The sequence below is a fragment of the Ranitomeya imitator genome, chromosome 6 (genome assembly GCF_032444005.1).
Source record: "Ranitomeya imitator isolate aRanImi1 chromosome 6, aRanImi1.pri, whole genome shotgun sequence".
NCBI lineage: Eukaryota > Metazoa > Chordata > Amphibia > Anura > Dendrobatidae > Ranitomeya > Ranitomeya imitator.
In genome coordinates this window covers 112324962-112344444 of record NC_091287.1, presented here as the reverse complement: position 1 = coordinate 112344444, position 19483 = coordinate 112324962, and the positions used below count along the sequence as shown (strand labels likewise).

The following is a 19483-nucleotide window of genomic DNA, read 5'->3' as shown; positions in this document are numbered from 1 at the left end:
AAAAGAAAGTAATGTTAAAAATAGTAAAAAAAAAAAACAAAAACCTGCTATACTCACCCTCCATTGTCTGCTGAGCAGCTCGCGCCTGCTGCCATCTTCCTTTCCCAGCGATGCTTTGCGAAATTACCCAGAAGACCTAGCGGTCTCGCGAGACCGCTAAGTCATATGGGTAATTTCGCAAAGCATCCGGGGAATGCAAGATGGCGGCAGCCGCATGTCCATCGGCACAGCGCCGTTGGATCCCAGGAAGCGGAGAGACGGGACGCTGAGGAGCAGCGACCAGAATGGTGAGTATGTTCAACTACAAGGGGCCCTCGGATTGTTAGGTGAGTATGTTTATTTTGTATTTTTTTTAACCTGACATACGTGGCTGGGCAATATACTATGTCACTGGGCAATATACTACGTGGCTCTGTGCTGTATACTACAAGGCTGGGCAATATACTACGTCGCTGTGCAATATACTACATGGTTGGGCAATATACTACGTAGCTGGGCAATATACTACATGACTGGGCAATATACTACGTGACTATGCAATATACTACGTGACTGTGCAATATACTACGTGACTGGCCAATATACTACGTGACTGGGCAATATACTATGTCACTGGGCAATATACTACGTGGCTCTGTGCTGTATACTACAAGGCTGGGCAATATACTACGTCGCTGTGCAATATACTACATGGTTGGGCAATATACTACGTAGCTGGGCAATATACTACATGACTGGGCAATATACTACGTGACTATGCAATATACTACGTGACTGTGCAATATACTACGTGACTGGCCAATATACTACGTGACTGGGCAATATACTATGTGGCTCTGTGCTGTATACTACGTGGCTGGGCAATATACTACGTGACTGGGCAATATACTACATGGGCTGTGCAATATACTACGTGGCTGGGGAATATACTACGTGACTGGGCAATATACTATGTGACTGGGCAATATACTACATGGGCTGTGCAATATACTACGTGGCTGGGGAATATACTACGTGACTGGGCAATATACTACATGGGCTGTGCAATATACTACGTGGCTGGGCAATATACTACGTGACTGGGCAATATACTACATGGGCTGTGCAATATACTACGTGGCTGGGGAATATACTACGTGACTGGGCAATATACTACATGGGCTGTGCAATATACTACGTGGCTGGGGAATATACTACGTGACTGGGCAATATACTACATGGGCTGTGCAATATACTACGTGGCTGGGGAATATACTACGTGACTGGGCAATATACTACGTGACTGGGCAATATACTACATGGGCTGTGCAATATACTACGTGGCTGGGGAATATACTACGTGACTGGGCAATATACTACGTGACTGGGCAATATACTATGTGGCTGGGCAATATATTACCTCGCTCTGCAATATACTACGTGGCTCTGTGCTGTATACTACGTGGTTGGGCAATATACTACGTAACTGGGCAATATACTACATGGCTCTGTGCTGTATACTATGTGGCTGGGCAATATACTACGTGGCTGGGCAATATACTACATCGATGGGCAATATACTACGTGGACATGCATATTCTAGAATACCCGATGCGTTACAATCGGGCCACCATCCAGTATATAGATAGAGATATATATATATATCTATATACATAATTGTCTAAGGGGTACTTCCGTCTGTCTGTCCCTTCTGTCACGGTTATTCGTTCGCTGATTGGTCTCGGCAGCTGCCTGTCATGGCTGCCGCGAAAAAAATAAATAAATATATATATATATATATATATATATATATATATATATGTATATGTATGTATGTATGTGTGTATATATATATATATATATATATATATATATATATATATATATATATATATATATATATATATATATATATATATATATATATATATATATATATATATATGCAAAAAAAGGAAAAGTAGCTTCTTCTTTTTTTTTGCAATCAAAGGGGCATATACAGAAACCTAAATCCCATGTAGCAAGGGCATATATAAACTAAGAGGTCCTATCCTGTAGTTGACAGTACGGTTGTTCTCCATTATAATTACCTGGTTACTTCTGTGGTCAATAGTGTCATTGTCAGTTGAAAAAATACTATGAAGGCTGGTACGGTTTACACCCCAGTGTCTCACATGAGGGGAACAGATTAGCACAGGGCAGGAAAAACACCAATGTGAATGTGATCTGACAGCCGCAGAGTAGTGTCTGTGATGAGCTCTTATGTCGGGGTCACACTTGCGAGTGTGATCATCAATACCCAGCACTGCCGCTGGCAGAAATACATGCAGGCGCAAGCTCCGGTCCCGAGTGTCGGCGGCAGTGCCGGGTATTGATGTGAGAGACTCGCGCCAGTTTCTCGCATCACACTCGCAAGTGTGACCCCGGCCCTAGTCTGGGTGTCGAGCCATGGAGGTCTATGCACATGGGATGGGCGGCCCTTGCCCGAAGGTGCGGTGAGGTAAACTCTTCTATTCCAAACTCTGCAAAATATATATATATGTACCTTTCTATGTGCAGTAGCAGGACATTGCAGCTGCCGGAGGGGGCTTCTCCAGACAGTTGCCAAAAAGTTGACACTAAAAATTCTGAATAATTTTGTTATCCAGGTTCCCCATCATTGGAACCAATGAGTCTAACACAACACATGAAATGATAAAGCTGCTGACGTTTTTTTTTTTTTTTTTTTTTTTCATTCTCTCCTTTTACAAAACGTTTGTAAAGTCGATGCAATTAATCGGGAAATGCTAAGCAGGCAGGAGCAGATGTTTTGTTGAGAAAGTGTGATCCAATGACAAGATTCATGCAAGCAGATTCCTGGCTTTATTTAAGGTCTACATAAAAGATGATGTATACTCGATACGTTCTATAATTTACCCTCCATTGCACATGGAACACTTGGTTTTTGCAGTAGATAAATCTGCTGAAAATACCGCAGTGCTGGCAGGAAATACACATGTTTCTGCGTGTGCTTTTGATGCCTTTTACATGCGTTGTTTTCCCCCATCCCCAGAATAGTATTATTGTAGAGGGTTTTTTTTTTTTGTTTTTTTGCTACAGTTATATATTGTGCTAATCGATTTATTATTTGCTTGTTTTCCCAGTCCTGACAAACCAGTTAGTGTGAAAATCACCCTAGAAGATGAAAGTTTCCGAAAATACGTGGATGCCGAAACCTCCCTATAGAGTCGTCAAGAAGAACCGTGTGGAAAGGAGCGCGTGCGAGAGTGTATGTGACGCGTGTGAATGTGCGGCACGTGAATATTTCCAGAATACTGTATGTGCACCTCCTAAATTATTAGCACTGTAAATACTGTATAGGATCTGAAGCGGGCTGTCTCGATTGTAATGTGGCACAGGATGATTTCTCTGCGATTATTTATTCAATAGGAATTTTTTTATAGCCTTCTTTTTAATTGATTTTATTGTATATTTAATAACCTGTCAATCAAGCGATAGTGTTTGTACCAATCCATCAGACAGTCCGACATTTGTCATTCCCGTACGTTTCACAAAGTAACCCTATTTTACCAGGATGATGTGTCATGCAAATCTGTCTGCTTCTTACTAAGGGAATATGTTTCTGGATTACGTACATTTAGCCAAAATTACAATTAGGGTCATCATAATAGGAATTTTTTTTTGGTCTGACAACGGATCATTTAAAACAATGGTCATACTGTGTCCTAGTGCCATAAGGAGCAGTTTAGTTTTCTTTAGGTTTTCCATTCATTAGTTTTCTACCCTTTTTGTAAAATGTAATTCAGCAGCTTCTCGACTTTAATCGCTTGATTGATCCCAGTAATTGTTCGCCAGGCGCACTGATCTTCCAATGTATGACACGAGTCCATTAACTCAGGACGTTTGTGCAATAAAAGCCACATCAGCGCTTCACAGGTCCCATTTTATGACCTATAATTTTATTTTATTCTTTTGCCAAATTTGCTACAAAGAAGTGATGTGGCAGTTTTTAATTTTAGCTGCATAAATGTATGGCTTTCACAGGCTGCGGAAATGATTGACGTAATGGTCCAAGGTAGCGACCATCAGTTTATTTTTTGTAGTCAAATGGTGAATCTGTTTTTATCATTCAATTTGGGTTGTTTTAGTTGAATTACTATACACTACATCTTGTTAATGAGACCGTCATAGGCTTTTAGTCCTCCGGGTTAGAGAAACTGATTATATCGCGAATATGGATAATGGCATAAGATCAACCTAAAGGGAGCGGCTAATCAGAAAATGGCTTAATGTTTTTTAACTTTTTTTTTGTTTGTTTGTTTTTCTGATTTTTCTTTTCAAGGAATTTTACTGATTTTTTTTTTTTTCCCTCCCCCATGCCTCATTATGTATAAAAAGCGTCAAAGTAGGCCTCACAGGATGGATAACCATGGTAGAAAGCAAATTTCAGAACTGCTGTTTATGGGGGTAGCTGCTTCCTCTAATCGTGTACAGAAAATAGGAATACATTTTTCTATAATCTACACAATTCAGACTGATTAGGGTAAAAAAAATCTATATCTGGTTTTACTGTAATTATGTAAAAATTTGGGTGAAATAAAAAGAAGAAAGCGCACCTTGCGCAGATCAAACGGGACAAAAAGTATGGTTATTTGTGCAAGTGCTCCCCTACGATGGCTGTGCACCTCCGTTACAGCGTTGGTTTAGGTTAGATGTGTGCTCCTCCACCCGATGGATCTCGCGGAGAGTCCTGGTGTATAATTGGAAGGTAGGAAAGATTCGGATGGTGAAAGCTAGCACTGCCTGGGATCTTCCAGTTACAATAAGAGGAGTTCTGTATTTTTTAAAATGTTTATCCCCTACGCGTTTCGGAGCTGATCAAGCTCCGTCTCCCATTGAAAACCATACATGGAATGGAATTGTAGCATCGGATAACCACATTATATTGTGCCTACCAAGAAAACCATAAATGCACATAGAAAAAAAAAATGCTGAAATTGAATAACTAGAAATATAATCTATTACACAAGTAAATTCAAATGAACTCACTTTTTCAGCAAATACAAGCAAACCTATAAAAGTGTCACCTGATCAAATATATCACGAGTCTTACAAATGGCTGTTGCGTTACAATATTGTCGTTAGCTGAATAAGTGTAGTCGACAAGGTAAAGGTGCAAAATATCGGTCCTGATGTTTTGGAAGCTTAGTAGACCATCTGGAAGAATAAATTTACCCCAGTTGCTTAAAAGGGGAATTTATATGGCCCCGCCAGACGGCGACCTAGTTTGTCTGGCATTTCTGTCCTGGTGAAGTGGCAAACTATTGCTGTAAAATGGCTTAAATGCAACAAAAGCTCCAGCTGCTTCCTGCACTGCCGCCACTGCCTAGTGTTTCTTCAGATGGATTACATATGATTACATATAAAATTTACATCCTGGATGATTTAAATTAATGTAGTGACTTGTCCATAACGTGGTCATTTCCAGTTCCTTTCCTTTCTCCTCTGTCGTAAAATGTGCTGTATTCTGTTCATAAATGCATAATTATTATTTTTTCATACTTTTATTCTTATTTGTAAGGTTTTATGTTCCTTTTTCTTAAATTGTTTTATGTCCTGTTTGAATTTTGAGAATTTTTCAACTCTAACTAAACATATACTCGTTGCTTTTATTTGTTGTTTGTGAGGCTGGCCTTTCGCCCATGGGAAACTGAAATATATTGATCTCATAAATTGAGTCCCAGTGACCCACTAAACAAAACGCTATCACACTCGGACTGTACGATGGAAGTTTTAATTTGCAATATTGTATATGAAATACAGTTGTGGCCAAAAGTATTGACACCCCTGCAATTCTGTCAGATAATACTCAGTTTCTTCCTGAAAATGATTGCAATCACAAATTCTTATTATCTTCATTTAATTTGTCTTAAATGAAAAAACACAAAAGAGAATGTAGCAAAAAGCAAAACATTGATCATTTTCACACAAAACTCCAAAAATGGGCCAGACAAAAGTATTGGCACCCTCAGCCTAATACTTGGTTGCACAACCTTTAGCCAAAATAACTGACCAACCGCTTCCGGTAACCATCAATGAGTTTCTTACAATGCTCTGCTGGAATTTTAGACCATTCTTCTTTGGCAAACTGCTCCAGGTCCCTGATATTTGAAGGGTGCCTTCTCCAAACTGCCATTTTTAGATCTCTCCACAGGTGTTCTATGGGATTCAGGTCTGGACTCATTGATGGCCACCTTAGAAGTCTACAGTGCTTTCTCCCAAACCATTTTCTAGTGCTTTTTTGGGTCATTGTCCTGCTGGAAGACCCATGACCTCTGAGGGAGACCCAGCTTTCTCACTCTGGGCCCTACATTATACTGCAAAATTTGTTGGTAGTCTTCAGACTTCATAATGCCATGCACACGGTTAAGCAGTCCAGTGCCAGAGGCAGCAAAGCAACCCCAAAACATCAGGGAACCTCCACCATGTTTGACTGTAAGGACCTTGTTCTTTTCTTTGAATGCCTCTTTTTTTCTCCTGTAAACTCTGTTGATGCCTTTGCCCAAAAAGCTCTACTTTTGTCTCATCTGACCAGAGAACATTCTTCCAAAACATTTTAGGCTTTTTCAGGTAAGTTATGGCAAACTCCAGCCTGGCTTGTTTATGTCTCGGAGTAAGAAGTGGGGTCTTCCCGGGTCTCCTACCATACAGTCCCTTTTCATTCAGACGCCGACGGATAGTACGGGTTGACACTGTTGTACCCTCGGACTGCAGGGCAGCTTGAACTTGTTTGGATGTTAGTCGAGGTTCTTTATCCAACATCCGCACAATCTTGCGTTGAAATCTCTTGTCAATTTTTATTTTCCGTCCACATCTAGAGAGGTTAGCCACAGTGCCATGGGCTTTAAACTTCTTGATGACACTGCGCACGGTAGACACAGGAACATTCAGGTCTTTGGAGATGGACTTGTAGCCTTGAGATTGCTCATGCTTCCTCACAATTTGGTTTCTCAAGTCCTCAGACAGTTCTTTGGTCTTCTTTTCTCCATGCTCAATGTGGTACACACAAGGACACAGGACGGAGGTTGAGTCAACTTTAATCCATGTCAACTGGCTGCAAGTGTGATTTAGTTATTGCCAACACCTGTTAGGTGCCACAGGTAAGTTACAGGTGCTGTTAATTGCACAAATTAGAGAAGCATCACATGATTTTTCGAACAGTGCCTATACTTTAGTCCAACCCCTTTTTTATGTTTGGTGTGGAATTATATCCAATTTGGCTTTAGGACCATTCTTTTTTTTTCATTTAAGACAAATTAAATGAAGATAATAATAACAAAGAATTTGTTTGCAATCATTTTTAGGAAGAAACTGAGTATTATCTGACAGAATTACAGGGGTGTCAATACTTTTGGCCACAACTGTACGTCCCTGTTTGTGTAGAAGTATTTCCATTCATGTTCCTATATTCGGATATCTGTTATAAAAGTAATGACCCGTGGTGATTCCATTAAGTAGGCGAGAGGCTCTTGCCGGTTAGGAATATTCCTTTAAAGAGGAACTACATTTTTTATTATTTTATTTAATTTTGCAAAGTTATGAATCTTTGTAATATTGTGCTTTCTTATCTTCCAAACACCATGCTGAAAGTGCAGTTTTAAGTGCCTGTTTCATGCTTTATTGCAAACTTTAGCAACAATCCCATAGTCAAACAATCCCTGTCTGAGCAGATGGGAGGGAAGCAGTGACGCTCACACTTAGGCTAGGGTCACACTATTTTTTTTTCACCGTCCGAGAAAAATGGTCCAATTCTGCTAATCGGACTCTGATCAGAGTGAGATGCGATTTTTCTTGACGGTGGAGAGAAAATAAAGAGTTTATCCGTTATGTCAGTCTGAAAATCGAATCGCACTCAGCTGTCATGTGAGTGCAGTCAGATTTTTTTTTTTTTCTTTTTTCCCCAATGACTTGAATGAGCAAATGCAATCTGATTCACAGAGGCAAATCCTCCTCGGACCACTGAGTCTAAGGAAAAAGTTGGGATCTGCACTGAATAACATAGATATGAGTATGATCTGTCAAAACCACGGATAGCACTCGTCCGATTTAAACGGACGTATGCATGAGCCTTAGGGGGCGTTTGTAGTTTGGGATCTTGCGAGAAGTTAACTTCAAAGCTTGTAAAAATTTGAACTAGGCAGTGAAAACGGCACTTTCAGCTGGTGTGTGGGAGAAAAGAAAGCACAATAATGTCATAAAAAATAAGGTAATGGGTTATAATGCAAATTTAAATAACTTTGCATAGGCTGATCAAAAATTAAACTAAAAATAAAAAGTTGTCGCTCTTTTTAATCTGTTGGTATGTTTACACTTTGTTCCCTTTGTAGGACGTTAATAGACTAAAGACCGTTTTTTATTTAAGTACTTTTGTATATTTTTAGCATTCAGATTAAATGGGTGATGCAAGCTTGTATGATTTTTGGCGCATCAATTATGTTCTAAACTTGAAACATGGAAGAATTTCCCTGAATTTTCTCACAATACAAATAAGATAATGTCTTCTTTTGTCGTACATTTTCTCTTCAGTATCTTGCATACGACCGTATCGTCTTCCGTTGTTTGGTTACCTTACACGAATATAGCCAGACAGTTAGTATTTATTATACCAATGAACTTTATGAAAGCACAGCAAAACATTTTTTTTTAATGATTTTTTTTTTTTGTATTGAAAAGTGTTTTGTTTTTTCTTCTTCTTTTGTAACAAAAATCCAAAGCAAGTTCCAAAACCATAAATTATATTTTGTTAGTTTTTATGACAAATATGTAAGTTTCTTGTTTATAACTGAGATGTGAAAACCCTGCCTTTATAATCTGTCGGGAAATTTAGAATAAATGCAAACTATATTTTGTAATGTTAAAAAGAGAAACCATGTCGATTTGAAAAGCAATAAAGCCTACTGAAATTTCTTTAAGTGGGGTCTGGTATTTATTTTTTTTTTTTTTTAGTTTCTGTTCACCCAAAAACACATTGGAAGAGATTTATTGTGGACGGAGCCTCACATTATACGCATATAGTCATGACATGGAAACAGGACTGTAAATTAAAAAAATCACCATTTACAATTTTTTGGGCTCCAGGAAATCACGTGTGATTTTTACATAATTAATTTGCATTTCATTGCATGAAATAAGTATTTAATACAATAAAAGAACAGGATCTAATATTTGGTACAGAAACCTTTGTTAGCAATTACAGAGGTTTCCTGTAGTTGTTGATGAAATTTGCACATTGCAGCAGGGATTTTGGCCTACTCCATGAAGATCTTCTCCAGATCTTTCAGTTTTTGGTTCTGTTGCTGGGTAACATTGAGTTTCAGCTCCCTCCAAAGATTTTCTATTGGGTTTAGATCCAGAGACTGGCTAGACCAGTCCAGGACCTTGAAATGCTTCTTACGGAGCCACTCCTTAGTTTCCCTGGCTGTATGTTTCAGGTTATTGTCATGCTGGAAGACCAAGCCACGACCCATCTTTGTTGCTTTTAGTGACGGTAGGAGGTTGTTGGCCAAAATGTCGTGATACATGACCCCATCCATCCTCCCTTCAATATGTAGCAGTCATCCTGTCCACTTTGCAGAAAAGCACACCCAAAGTATAACGTTTACCTCACCATACTTCACGATTGGGGCAGTGTTCTTGGGGTTGTACTCATTCTTCCTCCTCCAAACAAGGCGCGTGTCGTTAATATCAAAAAGTTCTATTTTGGTCTCCTCTGACCACATGACCCTCTCCCATGCCTCCTCTAGATCAGGGGTCCCCAACTCCAGTCCTCAAGGCCCACCAACGGGTCATGTTTTCAGGATTTCCTTTGCATTGCACAGGTGATGCAATTATTACCTGGGCAAGACTAAGGAAATCCTGAAAACATGACATGTTGGTGCGCCTTGAGGACTGGAGTTGGGGACCCCTGCTCTAGATCATCCAAAGTCATTGTCAAACGGGCCTGAGCATGTGCTGGAATAAGCAGAATGACCTTGCGTGCCCTGCAGAATTTTAATCCATGACGGCGACACACTAACGGTAATGTTTGAGACTGTGGTTCCAGCTCTCTTCAGGTCATTGACCAGGGCCTCCCGTGTAATTCTTGGCTGATTCTTGACCTTTCTCAGAATCATTCCAACCCCACAAGATGAGATCTTGCATGGAGCTACAGAGCGAGGAAGATCTTGCATGGAGCTACAGAGCGAGCCTTTTCACCAAGCTGCTTGCCTATTGTCCTGTATCCAATGTCAGCCTTGTGCAGGTCTACAATTTTGTCCCTGGTGTCCTTAGACAGCTTTTTGATCTTGGCCATAGTGGAGAGGTTGGAGTGTAAGTGAGTGTGTAGACAGGTGTCTTTCATAGAGGAGTTCAAACAGGTTCATTTAATATAGGTAATGAACACAGAGTAGAAAGACTTCTTAAAGGAAAAACTAAGGCTACTTTCACACTAGCGTTTTTTTCAATACGTCGCAATGCGTCGTTTATGGGAAAAAACGCATCCTGCAGTTTGTAGTGAAAAAGAGCTTATTTAATCAGCCCAGAAAGTGACGTTTCGGTCCCAACAGGAACCTTTCTCAAGCCTGGAATTAGAACGGGCATCAGCTTGGTCAGCTGTGCTGTCAGCCTCAATCTTTCCATTTTGAGCTTCAAGAGGTAGTCACCGGGAATGGTCTTCCAACAATCTTGAAGGAGTTCCCAGAGATGCTTAGCACTTGCTGGCCCTTTTGCCTTCACTCTGCGGTCCAGCTCACCCCAAACCATCTCGATTGGGTTCAGGTCTGGTGACTGTGAAGGCCAGGTCATCTGGCGTAGCACCTCATCACTCTCCTTCTTGGCCAAATAGCCCTTACACAGCCTGGAGGTGTGTTTGGGGTCATTGTCCTGTTGAAAAATAAATGATGGTCCAACTAAACGCAAACCAGATGGAATAGCATGCCGCTGCAATAAATCCCCAACAATGTCCAATTGAAATACACTGCACATGGAGAAGCTATGTTTCTATTGGAGGAGGCTGACGGACAGGTCTGGTCACAAGCTCCTCCATTAAAAGCCAATTTGTGATACACACAGGAGCCTCTATTTGAATGAAAATATCAGAAGATATTTTGGGGGCTACACCTCTCACTAGTCCCTCTCACCCTGCCGGGTCTTATGATTTTCCCCTTAATTAGAAATTATAAGCTGTAAACTACTTGTGTGTCCAAAATACCGAGATCCAGTGCAAAATGTACTCAACCAATGTGGACGTGTTTCTTGTCTCACTACAAAACAAATGTGAATGCATACAGCAACTTAACATTATGATTTAAAAGAAAATCACATTTTACCGCTATCTAATGCTCGCCAGCCTTACCCATCAACCATTTCCAATCGGTGTGTGATGGATGATATCAGAGTGGTCAGGCAGAATCCCTCTGCTGCCACATGTGACGAACCCGCACCTCGCCTGAATTCTCTTTCACATCAGCGAGATTACATGGTGTTGTCTCCTCACTTGTTTCAACGTGACATTCCTCACCCCCTGGGGACAGAAAGTCAGCTTGATACAGTTTTACACAGACATCCCCTGTCTACACTGGCCCAGGAAGGCACAGGGAGTGAGATGAGGTTGCCCACACAGTTACTGATATGGCATCAAACTCGCCCACAACCCTGAGAGGCCTCGATCACTAGCCCCAATGAAACAGAACCTTATCAGCCTGGCAGAACTGCCACCAGTTCCTCGTTCGATATAATCCTGGACCAATAACAGGAATTATATCAGAGCAGAAACCAGCCCCGATAGCATGGAAAATTAATCCGAGAAACGGATATATGGCTTTGAGGATCAAGGAAAAGAGCAGCCCAAGGTTTAATTATATATCCAACTAGCTGAAGAGCCCGGCATTGCCCGGGCATAGTAACTAACTGTAATTAGTTATAACAAATTATGATTATCCATCCCATAGTCCCATGCACATATACCCATCATACATATCCTCCATCCCATAGTCCCGTGCCCATATACCCATCACGCATCCTCCATCCCATAGTCCCGTGCCCATATCCCCATCATACATATCCTCCATCCCATAGTCCCGTGCCCATATTTCCATCATACATATCCTCCATCCCATAGTCCCATGCCCGTATACCCATCACACATCCTCCATCCCATAGTTCCATGCCGATATACCCATTATGACATCATCTTAGCCATGGCAACCATTACGACATCATCGTCATCATGGCAACCATTATGACATAACCATCACTATTACAACCTATTATGACATCATCGTCGCCATGGCGTTGCCCAGGAATAGTAACTAACTAGTTAGTTATAACAAATCATAATGATTATCCTCCATCCCATAGTCCCGTGCCTATATACCCATCATACATATCCTCCATCCCATAGTCCCATGCCCATATACCCATCACACATCCCTATCCCATAGTCCTTTGCCCATATTCCCATCGTACATATCCTCCATCCCATTGTCCCGTGCCCATATTCCCATCATACATATCCTCCATCCCATAGTCCCGTGCCCATATGCCCATCACACATCCTCCATCCCATAGTTCTGTGCCCATATACCCGTTATGACATCATCTTTCGCCATGGCAACCATTACGTCATCATCACCATGGCAACCATTATGACATAACCGTCTCCATTACAACCTATCATGACATCATCGTCGCCATGGCAACCATTATGACATAACTGTCACCACTGCAACCTATTATGACATCACCATGGCAACCATTATGACATCATCGCCATGGCAACCATTATGACATCATCGTCGATACACATATTTATATATATAGATCGCCTTAAGGGCACACTAGACAATACACTATACACAATAGTTATACATATACAATGGTCAGATATGAAATACAGGGTATAGTACAAAAGATATAAGCAACATATATGGGTCAGTTACCAGAAGATGAAAGGCTGCTACATGGGAGGCTTGTGGTCCACTCTTTTCCCTGACTTCTCCCCACACGATATGTCGTTGCGATCTCACGAGAGAAAAAGTACTAGGACATGCTTTACACAAGCGTTTAACCCCTCTGGGTAACTCCCCTCCTGTCATTTGGGCTGAACCTAAATTCCCTCCCCTTGCCTCAAACGCCAAAACCTATGAAAGCTCATAAGTCCTTTCTGGACAGTCCTAGGATAGCGGTTCTTGTGCTATTGCATTCAGCCGAGTCCCTGCTACGCGTCAAGATCAAACACAGCTTTGCTGTTACCTACATCTCCCCACCCTGTGAGGCTACAACGGATTGAGACCCTGGAAGGTGTTCGGTCCGGTCTGGGGATCTCGGAAATATACACGATGTGTGGCTAGGACGTATAGTAACTCCTTATGGAATCATAGCTGACTTACAGTGAATCTGTCACCAGATTTGTCCGAAAAGAGATATGGCCATTACCTTTCAGAGCTGATATACAGCATTCTAGAATGCTATATACAGTATATCTGCCCCCAACCCGCCCTGTAAGAGAAGAAAAATAACTTTTATTATACTCACCTGTGGTCTGGTCTGATGGGTGTCGCTGGTCTTGGTCTGGCACCTCCCATCTTCTTATGATCCCCATCTTCCTGCTTGATTCATGAGGATGACGCGTCCCTTTGTCATCCACACAGTCTTCTCAGCACCCCGCTTCTGTGCAGGCGCACTTCTCTGCCCTGTCAAGAGCAGAGCAAAGTACTGAAGGGCGCATGCGCAGGGGCTCTTTGACCTTTCCTGGGACCTGCGCACTGCAGTATTTTACTCTGCCCTCAACAGAGCAGGAGTGTGGTGCCAAGGAGACGTGTCATCCACACGAAACAAGCAGGAGGATAGCATCGCAACAAGAAGGGGGGCGATGGACAAAGAGGAGCGACACCTCTCGGACCGGACCGCCCCGCAGGTGAGCATAATACAAGTTATTTTTCTTCTCTTGCAGGTCGGGTTGGGGGCAGATATACTGCATCATAGAATGCTGTACATCAACCCTGAAAGGTGATGGTCGTATGTCTTATCGGCCAAACCTGGTGACAGGTTCCCTTTAACAAAGCAATTTTGACTACATGGTATCTACATGGTGAGCAAGTTCTGCTCTGAGATGGTCAAGGTGTGAGATCTGTCACTCACAGCCCTTTGGCTCTCGACCCCCCCTGCTACTGTGTTCTGTTTTATAATCCCATGCCATATAGGATACAAATGATTGACCTGGAATTATAGCTCCAATATTCTTCACAGTTAGCATCTGAAGTTAGAGAAAACCTTAAGAGGGTTGTCAGGCATCATTCACCATGGGAGGTGAGCACTTCCAATAATGGCCGATTCCTGTGTATGTGGGGGAAAACATTTCCAATCTGCGGGTATTGTGCACTTGTCTAAAGTTCCAGTAAACATTAGTGATCAGCGACTATACTCTTTACTCGAGATTTCTTGGGCACGCTCGGGGGTCCTCCGAGTATTTTTTAGTGCTCGGAGATTTAGTTTTTCTTTCAGCAGCTGAATGATTTACATCTGTTAGCCAGCATAAGTACATGTGGGGGTTGCCTGGTTGCTAGGGAATCCCCACATGTGCTTAACAGATGTAAATCATTCAGCTGTGGCAAGAAAAACTAAATCTCCGAGCACTAAAAAATACTTGGAGGACCCCCGAGTGTGCCCGAGAAATCTCGAGTAACGAGTATAGTCGCTGATCACTAGTTACCAACATCCTTACTCAGACTAAATCAATGTTATGCGCTCACATCCAACATGTCCTACACTCCATGTGGGATAAGACTGTCTGCGGTCTCTTCCCTAACTGGTATTATTCATTACTTATAACCCAGAGGAACAAGCATAGCCAAGTGTTCTCCACACAGTAGAGACCGTGCACCTAAGTAGACAGACTGCTGGCAGCTCCTCTGCTACTGCCAACCAAGCCCAGAGGTGCTGGCAGGGAGGCCAGTCCTGACACGCCGCAGGCCATGGAGGCCCAATTAGGCCATAGTAGAATGGGAAATGTGCAGCCTGGAACTTGTCATGTCGGAAGATGGCTCCGAAGACAGTTTGGATTATTGGCCGATAAGTGTCATACCGTTCTGTATGACTGGAATAAAGACGAGAAGGGTTCACTACCGTCCATTACTCCACCCGGCTCATAATCCTGGGCGTGGGATCAGTGTGACATTCCCTTGTTGAGGGCCCTTCATGGCGTTGCCCACGTCGTCTCCAGACCAACCTCCAGTGATCACTGCATCTGAGACAAAAGCCGGACTCATCGCTGAAGAGGAGACCTTCACTCGAGCCTCCAATGCTCCATGATCGGCTGTGAGAACAATGGCAAGCGGTAAATGATGAGGGAACGGTACGCCGCTCCCAGAATCATGGGGAAGACTTGTAAGGATGGGAATCCAGACCCCTCTCCTCTTCTTCCACGATCAGCTCAGCACGACATTGACTTGGCTGTGGGTGTCACACCGTGTATTGCTTGTGCTATTGTGAGCAGCCCGTACGGCGTAGATGTGCTACCACGGCCTGCAGCGTCTCCGGACTTGTCTCCCATTGAGAACATATGGGACGTCGTTAGCAAAGGGGGCTGCCAGCAGCGGCTCTTGATGATTTTTGTCCCCAAGTGTATTCAGCGTGGCAGACAGCTTCTCAGACCACTAGTGACGACCTCACTGATGGCAGCCGAGGCAGGGAAGTCCTGCTCACACTCAGTACTAAGTGACTTGAGATGTTTCCTCTCTCATCTGCAGATATTATCACCTGTCTATCCATCCTGTGGTTTCTATAACTCCACATATATCTATCTATCTATCTATCTATCTATCTATCTATCTATCTATCTATAGATACTACTGTAACCCTGCTTCTTCACCCGCTGGCCGGCAGACATTGCAGCTATTCCCCTCCCTTAGATGTGACCAACGTGCAGCTTTCCAGACTGAGTATAACGGCCAAAGCGGCAGGGACACCTGCGGAGCGTATACGCCAGGTGCGGCACCACAGGTACCACCGTGTCTCGCTGGCTCTCAGCTCGGAGAGCGCATGCCTGGCTCCGCCCCTCCAGCATGTCTTTTTGTGTCCCGTCGTCACTGTTTACACCGTTACCAGGGAGACCGGCAGCCGGGACCCGCAGAGCGGCCACCGAGCAGCGGCAGTGCAGTATGTGAGTACCGGGCTGTGCGGGGGGCGGGGAGGGACTCCGCTGTATGCTGGGCTTTGTGGTGTCCCGGCTGCAGCGCTCTCAGTGTCCGACCTGTCAGGTGTCCCCGCCGGGTGCACGGGACACTATGGACGTTGTGTATAATCCGCTGGGTCTCTGGGAAACGCCACAGAATGATCCCAATAATGGCAGCTCGGACCGGTGTTCACCAGAACAATTCATTTCAGAGATTAATTGGTGCCAATACCAGTGTGTAAACGCCTGCCTGCCACTACTGCCTGCCCGCCACTGCTGCCTGCCCGTCACTGCTGCCTGCCCGTCACTGCTGCCTGCCCGTCACTGCTGCCTTCCCAACACTGCTGCCTGCCCAACACTGCTGCCTGCCATTACTGCCTGCCCGACACTGCTGCCTGCCCGACACTGCTGCCTGCCCGACACTGCTGCCTTCCCAACACTGCTGCCTGCCCAACACTGCTGCCTGCCATTACTGCCTGCCCGTCACTGCTGCCTGCCCGACACTGCTGCCTGCCCGACACTGCTGCCTGCCCGTCACTGCTGCCTTCCCAACACTGCTGCCTGCCCAACACTGCTGCCTGCCATTACTGCCTGCCCGTCACTGCTGCCTGCCCGACACTGCTGCCTGCCCGACACTGCTGCCTGCCTGACACTGCTGCCTGCTCTTGCCTGTCTGACACTGCTGCCTGCCTGACACTGCTGCCTGCCTGACACTGCTGCCTGCTCTTGCCTGTCTGACACTGCTGCCTGCCCGACACTGCTGCCTGCTCTTGCCTGCCTGACACTGCTGCCTGCCCGACACTGCTGCCTGCCTGACACTGCTGCCTGCTCTTGCCTGCCTGACACTGCTGCCTACCCGACACTGCTGCCTGCCTGACACTGCTGCCTGCTCTTGCCTGCCTGACACTGCTGCCTTCCTGACACTGCTGCACTGATCACCCACCTGTAGGGCGGCGCTGGTCATCTCAGCTGTGTAGCCTGCCTACTCCTGACAATGTTGCACTGATCGCCCACCTGTAGGGTGGCGCTGGTCGTCTCAGCTGTGTAACCTGCCTACTCCTGACAATGTTGCACTGATCACCCACCTGTAGGGCGGCGCTGGTCATCTCAGCTGTGTAGCCTGCCTACCCCTGACAATGTTGCACTGATCGCCCACCTGTAGGGTGGCGCTGGTCGTCTCAGCTGTGTAGCCTGCCTACCCCTGACAATGTTGCACTGATCGCCCACCTGTAGGGCGGCGCTGGTCGTCTCAGCTGTGTAGCCTGCCTACTCCTGACAATGTTGCACTGATCGCCCACCTGTAGGGCGGCGCTGGTCGTCTCAGCTGTGTAGCCTGCCTACTCCTGACAATGTTGCACTGATCGCCCACCTGTAGGGTGGCGCTGGTCGTCTCAGCTGTGTAGCCTGCCTACTCCTGACAATGTTGCACTGATCACCCACCTGTAGGGTGGCGCTGGTCATCTCAGCTGTGTAGCCTGCCTACCCCTGACAATGTTGCACTGATCGCCCACCTGTAGGGTGGCGCTGGTCGTCTCAGCTGTGTAGCCTGCCTACCCCTGACAATGTTGCACTGATCGCCCACCTGTAGGGCGGCGCTGGTCGTCTCAGCTGTGTAGCCTGCCTACTCCTGACAATGTTGCACTGATCGCCCACCTGTAGGGCGGCGCTGGTCGTCTCAGCTGTGTAGCCTGCCTACTCCTGACAATGTTGCACTGATCGCCCACCTGTAGGGCGGCGCTGGTCGTCTCAGCTGTGTAGCCTGCCTACCCCTGACAATGTTGCACTGATCGCCCACCTGTAGGGCGGCGCTGGTCGTCTCAGCTGTGTAGCCTGCCTACTCCTGACAATGTTGCACTGATCGCCCACCTGTAGGGCGGCGCTGGTCATCTCAGCTGTGTAGCCTGCCTACCCCTGACAATGTTGCACTGATCGCCCACCTGTAGGACGGCCGCTGGGGTGGATTCTTCTGTGCCGCCTGAATGTCCAACCACAGCACATTATTACTCAGTGGTTTAAAGGGATATTCCCATCCTGAGACGTTCTCGCGTATCGATACCTGTTGGAAGATGATAACTGCTGATCAGTGGGGGGTCCAGCCGCTGGGACCTCCACTGATCCTGGGAACAGGGCACTGCACAGGCCGGATGAGTGCACCACTGCTCCAGTCATTCTCTGCGGGACCACCGGAGATTGCTCAGTACATCGCTGTGACCCCACTGATAGGTAATAACATCTGAAGCCATCCTCAGTGATTTTTCTCATACATGAAAAAGAGACCGACGGTCATCAGTGTTTGGTCCATATGTCAGTTTTCACCATCAGTTTATTTTTTTTGCGCATGAGATGTTTTCTCACACTTCTCCTATCAAACAAATACGAAAATCAGACAGCACATAGATGGCATCCGAGTGCAGACAGATTCTTTCACTGACCATAGACTTGAATTGGCGAGTTCGAATAGCGACTCAGATCAAAATCAGACATGTTTCCATGTTTTGGTTCCAACCTCTCGGTCCACAAAAATACACAGCCTTGTGAGTGGCTCCACAGACTATAATACGTACGAGAGCTATGCGTGAAAAACTTGTATACGAAAAACTGAATGAGCCCTTAGGCATCAGCAGATCCTTGCATTACTGTAAAAGAAGGCTTGGATTTCTAACCTGACACCCTATGGATGATGTTCACCACTGTATGTGGTACGGAGACTTCACATCACATCTGTTCTCCAGTCTGTAATTTTTATTGTACGCACACTTCAACTGTGAGAGACAGAATCTAAGAATAAGAACCAGAAAACTTAGACGTTCTTAGTTCTTGACCAAGTTTGCACACACAGCAGCAGGGATTTTGGCCCACTCTTCCATACAGATCTTCTCCAAATCTTTCAGGCTTCGGGGCTGTCACTGGGCAACTTGAGTTTCAGCTCCCTCCAAAGATTTGCTATTGGGTTCAGGTCTGGAGGCTGGCTAGACCACTACAGGACCTTGAAATGCTTCATATAGGGACCTTAGTTGTCCGGTCTGTGTGTTTCGGGTCTTTGTCATGCCAGAAGACCCAGCCATGACCAATCTTCAATGCTCTTACTGAGGTAAGGAGGTTGTTGGCCAAAATCTTGAAATACATGACCCCATCCATCCTCTCTTCAATGTGGTGCAGTCATTCTATCCCCTTTGCAGAAAAGCATCCCCAAAGTATGATGTTTCCCCCACCATGCTTCACGGTTGGGATGGTGTTCGTAGGAATGTAATCATCCTTCTTTTACCTCCAAACACAGAGTGGATTTCATACCAA

General features: G+C 44.7%; 2 protein-coding genes across 5 annotated transcripts in view; both read left to right on the top strand.

Moving 5' to 3' along the window:
- SLC4A7 (solute carrier family 4 member 7) overlaps nt 1-8951 on the top strand; it is a 176740-nt gene extending 167789 nt beyond the window's left edge. For 2 of the 3 annotated variants that reach the window (XM_069730008.1, XM_069730009.1), the window contains exon 25: nt 3123-8951. In XM_069730008.1, coding sequence (XP_069586109.1) covers nt 3123-3204 — 82 coding nt within the window. In that variant the 3' untranslated portion in view covers nt 3205-8951. The remainder of the gene's footprint in view (nt 1-3122) is intronic. The other variant, XM_069730010.1, reaches the window with a different exon arrangement.
- Nucleotides 8952-16050: 7099 nt separating this feature from the next.
- The window catches only part of NEK10 (NIMA related kinase 10), a 337168-nt gene continuing 333735 nt past the window's right edge, over nt 16051-19483 (top strand). For both annotated transcript variants that reach the window (XM_069730006.1, XM_069730007.1), the window contains exon 1: nt 16051-16177. The gene's annotated coding sequence lies outside the window, so the exon portion shown is untranslated. The remainder of the gene's footprint in view (nt 16178-19483) is intronic.